The sequence below is a fragment of the Seriola aureovittata genome, chromosome 8, assembly GCF_021018895.1.
Source record: "Seriola aureovittata isolate HTS-2021-v1 ecotype China chromosome 8, ASM2101889v1, whole genome shotgun sequence".
In the NCBI taxonomy this organism is placed as follows: domain Eukaryota; kingdom Metazoa; phylum Chordata; class Actinopteri; order Carangiformes; family Carangidae; genus Seriola; species Seriola aureovittata.
This window is the reverse complement of record NC_079371.1, coordinates 13,926,298-13,938,690: the sequence shown is the minus strand read 5'-3', so window position 1 is coordinate 13,938,690 and position 12,393 is coordinate 13,926,298. Positions and strand designations below refer to the sequence as shown.

Genomic DNA, 12,393 nt, shown 5'->3' with positions numbered 1-12,393 from the left:
CATCTCGTGTAAGCGGGGAGGGGTTGGTGGGAGGGACAGGTGCGGCTAATTTGCGGGCAAAAATGTTCACGCCAACACAAGCTCTCAAACTAAAAATGAAAAGGAGTGGGATTTTTGTAAAAAGCTATCTATAACAAATGGCCTTGAATAAAACATCAGCCCATCTATATTTTATAGCTTCCCATGTTTTCCTCCTGCTTCTGAAGGGAAGGCTTCGGCTCTTTCAGGCAGGTGTAACCTCGGCTCATCGCACTGAAAGGACAGCGTGATTCTTAAAAAATATTGGAGGGGTTTGTGGCGTCCAGATCCGTGGCGAAAGTTTAAAACCTGAAGTAAGTTTATTATCTGAAGAGCTCTGACTTCGAGGTTTCAGGCAATGTTTACTGGATGCTTGATTTCAACACGCACTGCTACATAGCCTTTTAACCCAAGTGCCAAAGACGCCATTGGCACCCAATAAATAGCTTGCCCATTTTTGATTTCATCTGTGTTGTTGTTTATAATGATTCATGTTTGGTGTTACTGAGATCATATCAGCAAGATGGAATCATGCAGCAAAGCAGCTCACCTCTCTCGAACCCAACATTTCACAGGTTTAATATGCAGCCTGAGCCATATTCCAGTTTAGGAATCACAGAGTCAGTGAAATGGAACAAAGTGAATTGCTGGCTCGGGCCTTTGAGCCTCCATCCTTGTTTGAAGTCTCTCTCTACCCCTGCCGAGTTCAGAATACATTGTCCAGAGACACGATCAAACTTGGCAGCTATTGATCCCTTCCCAAACCAGACACAAGACTTACAGAACATGTTAACAACTTTGGAATGGGTATTTTAATTGTACAGGTCTTTGAAAAGCCAACTGAACTCACAGTGTTGCTGAGTGAATTTGAAGCAGCAACTTTTGGACAGTCAAACATGGTGTGTTCAGCCAACTTTCCTGTTTTTCTCCTAAAGATAGCACAACTCTCCGAGCATTCAAATCACATCTCTCAGGGCAAATTAGAGCATTAAGAGACGTTGGAATAAAAGTATTAAATGATGCGTTGATAATCCCCTAAAATAGTAGAACGAAATGACTAAATATATACAAGTTAATTAATTGAAAAAAGGCAAATTTGTAGATTTCTGGTCAAAGCTAAAACAGTTTACAGCAATCCTCTCTTGCAACAAAACCAAGTCAAAAAATAAATATGTGTCACTCATGATGTGCTGTAGACTTAAGGGGCTGTTGGTTTTATGTATTCAGTCTAAACACTGCCTATCTGTTGCAGTTAGTTTGTAAGTCAGCTCTCAACATTGTGACAATTTGTTCAGCTTCCATCATGTGTGTTATTTTCTTCTGGTCCTGGCAGTGAAGCATTTCCACTGGTATGAAAACTGTAAATGCCATGCGCTGATTGTCCTGAAATCTTTTAATATCTTCCCCGTCTTGTCCCGCTAAGATCTGGATGATTGCACCAGAAAGCTCCCGTCTCAACTTCACAGAAGACTTTGGCAGGGCAACAAAGAAGGGGCCTAATACTCTGGAAAAGGAGGTTTCTAACATGACACTTTTCAGTCGTTTGAAGGAGGGCGGAGAGAGATTTCTGTGAGCTGAGTTGACTCCTCCAGATCAATAGCTCGTCTCTCTCTCCGAGACAACTGGTGTGGCATTTGAACCAGATAAAACAAAGGTTCCCCTCCACCTCACCTCTGAGTGCTGAGCACTCCCACCAAATCCCAACCGGTTGAGAAGGATACAGATGAGTCCATCTAAATCCCCCTCTGACTCAGCTCTAGACCCCCGGCGGTCAAAAAAAAAAGAAGAGAGAAAAAAAAAAAAAAAAATCTAAAATCATCTTAAAAGGAAAGGTCCAATCTATGTAGGTTAATACTCACTGTTGCTTCATTTAGCTCTGTTGCAAGCCCACTGGGGCAGCTGTAAAAAGTTCTAGGAGCCAGAAGGCACAAAGGCTTTTATTTATTTATATGAAGGAGAATATAAAGCGGGAAGCAAACTGGTGCAAATGATGTGAAAAAAAAAAGCGGTTTGAAGAAGTTATCTTGTAGATTGTGGGATAACTGCAAGAAAAGGAAGAGGCTGCATTACCATTTTATGTCCGGAATGAATTAAATATACACACCGCAGCCAGAATATCTCTGATAACATGACAATATGTAAGCTCATGTTGTGAAATTAATGAGACATGCTTTCTCCTGTCTTTCAATAACTACCAGGGATGTACCCTTAAGCAAGGCACTTCATTCTTAATCACCTCAGTGAACCTGCTCATTTGTCAGCGGTCCATGGCGAGACGGGCTGGCTCCTAAGTGTGAAAATGTGGAGAAGGCCATCGCTATCAAAGAGAATGCCTGCTCAGCCAACTTTACATGAATAAAAAGTTGAAAAAAAAGAAAAAAAAGAATCAAGCCCAACAGTCTTACAGCAGTTCATCATCTTTCTAACCTGTGGTCAGCCAATTATCTGGATCTTACTACAATGATGGACTTTTTAACTCTCCGAACAAGGGTCTTCTTCTCCGTTGCATGTCAGCTTAGTCTTTCCCCCTGGTCGCTGATGACATTGTAACACTAATTACAGCTAATTGTTCTATGCTGAATGGATTTAGTCACATTGCAAATGATATGCCATTGGTCAGTGTCACAATGTTTCCACAGAAATATTCAATGGGGAATGGAAATTTGCACAAATGAATGTAATTAAGAAGCACATTCATTACTTCTAATTGCATATGAGAACCCTCAAAGTGAAACTGAGATTGGACTCATATGAATAATTAATGCGGCTAACTGTACTGAACACTATGGCGTTGTTGCTGTCACATAATAATGTGTTAAAGTCTTGGTATGAATGACAAAATGTAGTCTTACAGTTTTGTACTGAAGTCGTAGCGTTTCAATCACAACCATCTAACTGTTTTTTTTTTGTTGTTTTTTTCACTTCCTAATGAAATCCCTTTATTCAACGGCAGATTGTGTCTAGACAGTTGAATTCCAATCTTAGTGCAAGCTTGCCATTGGCGAGCCAGACATACTTGGATAGAGTCAGAGGTTTGAGAAGTATTAAAAATTCAAGTGGTACCAACGTGTTTGGCACACTAGATCAAGTCAAGTGGCCTTTTCCAAAGACACAGAAAAGGGCAGCTGTAAATCAGTCAACTGGAAACTCAGTCTGAGAGTTATTATGAAAATTTTTGGACCTACAGAAATCAAAGAGTTGAGAACGTAACCCCCACAAAGTAAGAACTCCGCAAGCCTTTAATCAGATTATTTGTCTCCTTGAATCAGGAATTATGTAATCTGTTTTAAAAGCTTGAGACATACAATTGCATGAAGTGAAAAATAATTTAAATATCAAACAAAATCATTGATTGAAATCTGTTATTTGATGAAGCAATTCCCTTTAGTAAAAAAGTCTCCGCTTTTATAATACACTGTGCAGCATATTTAAAACTATAATCTTATTATAGTTGCAGTGTTTAAAAGGGATTGGCTTATTTTAATAGCAGATTTAGATCTTAGACAGACAAGGTGTAAGCTGGTCATTTGAAAGCCATATGCCACAGATTAAGATACGGCACTACAGTATACAGCGTTTTCATGTTTCTTTCCAGAGACTAATGCACTGCTTCAAAACTGCCGTTGCTGAGCGGCTTGTAAGTGGGCAAAAGCACAAGCTCCTAAATCCCTCAACTCCAACAACAGGAGAAAGAAATAAGAATATTACAAATCGTCCAGAGAACAAATTTGTGTATTGTTTGAAAAATGTGAAGGATTTAGACGCAGGGATTTGCTCCCACTTTGCTGCACTTTGTCTGAGGGCTTAGCACTGTTCCCTGTTTGTGACATGATGAGTCCCATCCTTCAACAAAAACCTTTCAGGACATCATTAAGCCAACATCAACTTTACAGCATGGGCGGTCCGAAAATTAATAAATGCATGAAAATAAAAAAAAATACGGGATTGAATTATTCAATGTCAACAAAGCCGGAATGATCACAAGTGCTGTAACATCTCTCAGAAGAAGGTCGGTGGTCATTACCATTTAAAAAAAAAAAAAAAAAAAAAAAATGACAACAACATCCACAGGACACAATGTCTGAGCCAATATGGGTCAAGAATGACATTTTCATCAACTGGATTCTTCTAGTATCAAATGTAAAACAACAGTGCTCTTAGTGATGCCATGAAAAGTCAGTCACTGAGGATGCAGCAGCACCGCGTCTCAATACGAGAGACTGAAACAGCACTGTGCATCCGTCTTATTCAAGGGAAGAGATGCATCGCATATCATTATGTGTTCCTGTTTTTGATGTTTTGATGAAGTGTTGCAATTTGGCCAAAAGGGACAGGTACGATTCATCATGCCTAATTGTTCTGGATGTGTAGTTCTGTACCAGCCAGCAGTCAGATGTACGGGGGGTTGGCCCTAAAAACACACATGCTAATGATATTAATTTGCCGCTTTTATCTATTTGTCGAGACAAAGGAGGAAATATCAAAACCTTTGGAACAATGTGTGACAAAAGAGGCGACAGCATAAGACTGATGGTGGGGTGGTGAAGTAAGCCTGGAGGGGGAAGCAAGAGCCCATAAAATGAACAGCCGCCTAACTCATAAATAATAGAAACATAAAATGTCATATGAACTTTATTTCAAGAGTGGGTGGTCTAATAAAGATGCAGGTTTAAAGAGGAGTTGAGAAATTCATTGTCATAAGAAGGCCACATGGCTTGCCTTTGGCACAGACAATTATTCAGTGGAAGTTGACATTCAGGCCCAAGCTGAAGCACATTTACGAAACAATTCCGCTTCTGACTCTTGAAATTCTCTCTCTTTTTTTTCTTTTTTCTTTTACCGTTGCTTTGGTCTCGTTGCTTCCGTCTCTCGGCTCTATTTCTCCTTCTTCACTTGGAGTCATTCCATCTCCTCTCCCCTCTTTCCACTTCCCCTTGTTCTTTTTGCTTTACAAATTGAGACGACATGATAAGAGATTGCCACCGCCATGCCAGCCTGGTGCTCATTGATAAAACCATATCTAATCCATCTTAGGCCCCCCTCTGTCACCAGCGCACTCATCTCTGAGACAGTCGCCATGTACAGGATCCATCCATCTCTTTTTCAACTGAGTAGCACAGAGTCAGAGTTTATCTGACTTAACTTCTGGAAGGAGAAAATGGAGCCAGATGAGTCAGACCACTTTCACTCTGTCTTCAAATGATGTGCGAGTTTATATGTGTGTGTGTGTGTGTGTATGTGTGTGTGTGTGTGTGTGTGTGTGTGTGCGTGCAAGCGCGTGTGTGTTAAATCAGCGGGATCTAAAAGCAAATGAAAGGACTCTTGTGACTTAGGTGAGAATGTATGCTCTTTTAAAGATGTATTTATTGAAATTATACAAGTATAAAATGTGAATTTCCTGCCTGGAAAGGTAAAATATAAATACCTGAACACTGCACAGTCCTACATAAATTTCATAATGACTTATATATGAGCACATACAATTTATGAAATGACTTGTCATATGGTGTTTACACAGCCATTGAACATGATCAGGTCCCGTCTGCTTTAACCGGTTTTTACATTAACATCAGTGAAAATTACATTGACTTTAATACCATTTGGCCTGATAAGGTTACAGAGCATTACAGAGGGGTTTTGGTCAAATAACTAGTGACTTTCATAATATCTAACTACTCCAATATTACACTCTCACTTATTCCGTTATCACTCACTCTCTGCTGTGATTTTTAATGCAGCAATTTATATAAGTACACATGCATTTACTACATTAGCATGGTCCTCTAAAACTAATGCACTTCAACAAATATTACCCCAGAGGGAAAGTGGGTAAGTGCAGTATTTGAGTAAGTTTATGAAGTATGTGATGTTTATGTCACTGAATATTAATGAGACGATGAGCAATTGCCTCTGTGTATGAATGAATCACATATGTGAATCACTGCTGTCACCATGGTGAGTATATTAAAGAGAACAGCTGGGGAGCTAGAGGTTTGATCATTAGATGTGTGTGTGTGTGCATGTATGTGTGTGTGTGTGTGTGTGTGTGTTCATACACAGGCCTGCGTGTATACAGGTGTGTGTACTGTTGTGAGGGAATATGGAGGTCAGCTGGATGCGTAAAAAGGACTATCTTGTAAAAGAAACGGATTTCTTGTTCGAGCTTGCAACATCCTCTCATCAAAAACAGAAAAATCACAAATGGGACGGACCCTCGCATGTAAATGAACAAGTCCTCATCGCCAGGATGTCAGCCATCTTGTCTAATGTCTAACAAATGTATTCACAATCACACTCACACTGACACCCCAGCCCCGGACCTGTCAGTGCAGCTGCTGGGGAGGCAGATGCACCAAGGATGAGACTGTTGTCTCACTTACAGCTATGACACAATGGCTATACTGCATGTAGGTGTATGCAAAGCAATCTATTTCTGCCTGTCCTGTAGGTTTTCTTTTCTGCTGTATAGAAGAAAAAAAAGATAGTTTTTTTGACAGGTAACTCCATGCAATGGCTCAACCATTCCTGGCAATGACACACGGGCCACACGAGCAGTGAAGGTCTGCTCCAATCTGAGCCTGGTGCCCCTCTGCAATACACGAGGCAGGGTTACCTCCAGATAATACAATCTGATTCATCAGGACTAGAATATACAGCTTGAAGTGAGGGGGGAGGTTGGTATGTGACAAGGACACATTGATGGGGAACTCAGAATAGCCTTGTTCGTGTTAAGGTGGAGCAAAATCACTTCAGCAGCATCACTGGCATGCTCTCTTTGGATCTCATCTAGCACTGGTAGAAAAAAAAAAACCCAGAGTCCTCTGTGGTATGTCCTAAGCACTCTTCTTTTTCCCCTCAGCCAGTTATTTGAGCAATGATTTTTAAAAAATCTGTTGTATATGTATGAGGAAGGAGTTGTGCATCCTTGCGTTCAATGGAGTTTTTTATGGAGAACATCATTGGGCAGTAAGCCATGCAGTGACAGCTGTCTTGTGAATCATTTGAATAAATTCAGGAACAGAGTTTCCGACTTCAGAGGTAGAATTCCCCTCACATTGTACAGCTTAACCCTGGACAACATTTACAATATTCAGGCTTACAAAATTAATTGTCAATAATACAAGTTACAACCTTAATGTCATTCTGCACTCCCATAACAACAGACTTACTTTCAATTTTGATAACATCCAATTTATTTGCATCTGTAATATGACTGAGATTTCATCTTAAAAGGAAAAGCTGAATAATACAGCACATGGATCAACTCTTCCTCTCCCTCTCAGTGACTCAATGCTCGTTCTCCTGCAACAAAATTATCGTCCTGACAAAATCGTTAATGTGTAACCAACTTATTACTAGTCATCCGACAGAAAATGGTTGCTTGTTAAGCATCTGCAAGGCTGTGTTGTTACTATGAAAATCACAGCTGTAATCTCAGTAAATAATTTTACTGTCTAAAAACACAGATGGCCTCCTGTAAATTGCGCTTGCAGACACTCAGCGTCAAAAATCACAAAAAAAACAATAAAAATGAGACACAACAGATTTGCCTGCTGCCTGAAAATACACACAAAACTCAGTATACTCACTGGATTCCGGGTCTGAGTTTCCGTCTCCCTCGGTGCGGCTGTTGGGTGATGTTTGCTCGTAGTACTCCTCCTGGGGGAAGCTGAGGGGAAGAGGCTGGGTGGTGCTGGCCGTGCTGCTAGGCTCCGGGTCTCCCAGCCCGCTATCACTGCAACTCTCCTGGGAACCGTCTGGAAGATGGAATGTCACACGGCGCTGGGTCTGGAGCACATGGACAAAGAAGAAATGTTTTATTAGAAAACTCTTCCATGCAGTTTAAAGTAACAGAGAAAGTGAAAATAAATAAACAAATAAATAAATGATCACAAACAAGAAACTGCAAGTAGTGCTGTGTGCATGGATAGTGAATACACTATTCAATTTATCTGTTGTGCTCACAGCATTGAGAAAAAAAAAAAAAAACATTGAAAGAAATCAAAAGAAATGCTTCTTTTTTTTCTGTAAACAGTCTCTAGTTCCTCTGAAAAATCCATAGAACACAATGAGAACAGTCTTTATATTTTTTACAGTAGAAAATAGTTCCAATGAAAACTGTTTACAGTCAGGTCTGTCCACAGGAACAAGGACATCCCTTCTGAAGAGTCAGTTTGTTGTTGATTTTTCAAAAATGTAATATTTCAATGCTTTTGAAATGCACCACAATTGAAATTCCATTCACCATTGTATAGAGGTGAGGACAGAAATCTCAGATAAGACTCTCTCTGCCACAACCTAAAACCAAAACTATGTGTGTGCCTTTGAGGCTATAACACAACAACTTCATGAGAAAAATATATATAAATATTTTTTTTTCATTCTTTTGTATTTGACTGAACTGAGCTGGTAAAGCCTGAGTGAGTCACTAAACGGATGTAATAATCAACACAAAGTTTCCCCTTGACCTCAGACACATTTCAGAAACATTTAAACCATGTCCTTAAAACCTCTGTCGTTCCAGGGATGCGTGCACTTTGGTATTAAAGAACCTATCCTTTCTGTTATCCTCCTTGCTCCTGGAGAGAGTCTTGGCACACAAACACTGACAAACAAAGATTATTAATATCATCATGAGCGATGACAACAACGCTTTGTTTATGGGTGAATGAGTACTGTAGGACGGCATTTACAAGGGAAATCCTTGCTTAATTGTATCAAGTGTTTTTGTTTCACGCCCAGCACTGCATCCATCATCTTTACCTGCTTTTAATAGGAACATATGCCAAAACTGCATCTTGTCACCAAGGGGACTAATTGAAACAGTGACCTCGTAACCCAAAAATGATTTCTGGTCTGTTGAGTCCGGTGAATTACTTTTCAGATAATAAACTGACTTTAAGATTTATAATTGAGACTTCCCGTCCTGATAATAGGTGGGATGCGTATTACCACGTTGAACTATGTCCTAGTTTTCCCTCTCACCCATCTCAGACACAAAAGGAGGTGGATACGGGTGTGGAGGCTGAGACTTTGATTTGTAAAGTCTTGGGGATCACAGGCGTGTGGGCATTTTCTTCTGAGATGTGCAGGTCTCTTTGATTTCTCTCGAGGTTTACAGAAGTTCACGTTGCGACCTTTCTTTGGAGCTAAAAAGAAAACACACCCCGCATACGCTGTTGTCTGCTAACATGTTAGCAATTCCTCCAGAAAACAAACCACACAGTTACAATCACTCCTATTGTGAAGCTCGCTGGGTAACCTGTAGACACCACTGATTTCATTTTACTTTATTTAATATCTTTTCGTCAGAGTTTAACACTAAGAAAAATAAGGAATGAGGAGATCTGACATGGCTTTGAGGTAAAACTGGTAAAAACCGAGCATTGTCGCAGTGATATACTACATGATTCCCTGTGTAACATCATACTGCATCACACTGTATAGCGGCATAAAACACATAAAATATAATTACGCCCTCAGCTTCGGTTATTGCTGTGAATTTTATTCGTCCCATTATTCAAACTGATGAGAGGATTTTTTTTTTTTTTTTTTCAACTGAAGCCCAAATGACTGTCTTGATTTTCTTCATCGCTATAGCAACAAAAGCAATATGCAAGTCCTGAATTAAGAACATCATTAACACATGTTCCTTCAAGCTCAGGAGGAGGTGATGTCTCTGTGCAAACATATTTTTCCTTAGCTACTATAGTGCGTAGATAAAGCAATTATTGTTCTTTGATAAGATTAAATAATGCCAGGAAAATCGAGGAGCGAGGGAGAGTGAAATAAAGTCTGGCACTAATGAAGGACAAACTGCCAAAAACCAAGTGCACAAAAAGCTTCATTTGAAAACTATCAGAGAGGGTTGACTAACCTAAATCCACACAATTAGCACCCTGAAAGCACAACTGAGTGGTTTTCAATGCTGTGATGTTGAAACAGCTAGCTAAATATTCTATTTACTTGATTCATCTAGATCCCGGGGCCACAAATCAGTGTGTGGTGAGTGTGTGTGTGTGTGTGTGTGTGTGTGTGTGCATGTGTGTGTATGCCAGTTAGTAAAAGTCGGATGAGAGATACGCATAAAAAGGGAGGAAAAAGGGCAGATAAAAAAACAAACAGAAAAACACACACAACCTTCAACTCTTCTGTTATTTAACTCAGAAACTGAAGCTCTTTGTCGTTGTTTCTTTTCTACCGACAACAATAAGAAAGAAAAATAGGATCTGTTCACATGCGTTGCACTAATTTCTGAACCAAAAAAAAAAAAATATATATATATGTATATATGAAGCAGGATTAAAATGAATCTGGCTTTGACTGCATGTGGCGTGAGGTTCCGCTGCCAAATGATGAGGTGTATTTGTAAAGTCCTGTACAGAGAGAAACGCTTTCCCCCCACTCCGCTCACGATTTTATTCTTTTTCTAAGACAGAGAAGAGATGAATACCTTGTTGGCAAAATCATATAGTTCTGTGTGCCATGTTTTCCCACGCTTTCAAGTAGTCTAAATATCTACTTGTTCTCAAACAGTGTTGGCAGCTGTTTCTCAAATTACTGGAGGATGTGCGCGAAAAGTAAAGTCCAGGTTCCAGCAAAGAAAAGAGCCCACTTACGGAAGGTTGGCAGCTCTACAGAAAGCATGCTTCCTCTCCACATGATTCTAATTATTGGAAACTTGCTCCAACAATGGCATCCAGAATCTATTAGAACAAACAGCTGTCCGCGACAATTAGGACATAATCATGTTGCATAAGGGAGTGTCTTACTTTTTAGGGTTCTGTTTATTCAAGCCCATTCAAGTTGGTGCCAGATGTTAAGAAAGGCCTAATCTGATTTCATGATAAATCTCAATGCTAAGTGGTTTAGCTACAATATTAATTACAATTAAATACCATTAATGAGTCTTCAATAAATAAAAGTTTTGCTCCCAGTGATAATGACTAACGTGAATGAAACATTAATGTTGAAAGACAAACGTGACAAACAAAAACAAACATTCGCAGAGGAGTCAAGGTGAGTGTTTTGCTAAGCATTATCACTTATTTAAAGAAGCTGCCAGAAATCCATAAAGCAAAGACAAGCTGCGGTAAGAGATATCAAGACCAAACAAAGCCCGTTCAGCCAGATAAAACACTGCCTTGAGAAGTATGTACACAGAGATAAAATGAACAGGAGCGATGCATGCCAAGTTCTACCATATAACAGGCCAGCCGATCCAAAACCCTCCCTCTGGTAACCACCCAAACAATAGGCAGATGGGGCTGGATTCACGGGTTACCGGATTAGAAGTCCGTTATATTTAGATATAGAAGAGGGGAGGCCAAGTGGCTGACACCTTGTCCTTTGCTAGACCTCGGCTCTTTGAGTTTTTATTATCATACATACTTTTTTTCCCCCCCGTCTACCACCCTCTAGAAATAGCAAAGAAGACTGTGCTGCGTGGAGAAGGACTTGGCTGACAACCACCCCACTTTGAGTGATAAACAGGGACCACTTAGGAGTGAATCAGGGGAGATTGGCTCTGCCATTTCAGATAAGGATCAGCTCGCGGGCACACCTAGACCTGCATAAATCTGTTCAGAGGAGATGCTGATTTGTCATGTCTCACATGTCTTATATGGAGAAAAAAAACAACAAAAAAACAAGAACAAAAAAAAAAAACAGCAATGGCACAATCCACAAAAACAAAAAAAAAACCAATCAAAAAACACTGCCCCAGTTGTCGCTATTCTGTTTGGTGTCAAGACTGTGCAACATCCACAAAACCCTTGTTTTTTTTATTGTTCTACAGCAGAATGTGAGGTGAATATGCCACAGGGTGTGAGATGGTGAGTTAGCGTGAATAAGCAAGGGGGAGGTGATTCTAGCAAGTGGGTTGAGAGATTACTGGGTGATTTTTGACAAATCAAATGATAATTTATCTGTTATTGAGTCATCAGCTATGATGATCTTCTCTATGCAACATGAACTATGACGGTATTAGGAACACTCTCTGGTCCTGGCTAATCGGGATCTTACGAAAAACTTTAATAATTGTAAAATGTTACCAATATAATGACTTAGATATAAATCATAGCAAACATAAAGTGACAGATATATAGCAGTTGGATGGTAAATCTATACCAAACAACAAAAATAGCCAACAATTGTGGACTGTGGAAAGACTGCTCTCCCAAAACTTAGAACTACACACACAGGCCATGTTGGGCAGTGTTTTACAGGAGCAGTATCGTCTGCTGAAACTGAAACTGTTGTGCAAAGTGTTAGAGTGACTATGACAGTCCTGCTCCCATGGACCAAAGACAGCTGACCTGTGTGTACGTCTGCACACAGGCATATTCAGACGAAACAAGACAGAATTGGATTTAA

General features: G+C 39.9%; 1 protein-coding gene across 2 annotated transcripts in view; it reads right to left on the bottom strand.

Annotated features, from left to right (window-relative positions):
- Nucleotides 1-12,393, bottom strand: part of pcdh11 (protocadherin 11) — a 125,958-nt gene that overhangs the window by 38,619 nt on the left and 74,946 nt on the right. For both annotated transcript variants that reach the window (XM_056382675.1, XM_056382676.1), the window contains one exon: nt 7,608-7,806. In XM_056382675.1, the coding sequence (XP_056238650.1) occupies nt 7,608-7,806 (199 nt within the window). The remainder of the gene's footprint in view (nt 1-7,607; nt 7,807-12,393) is intronic.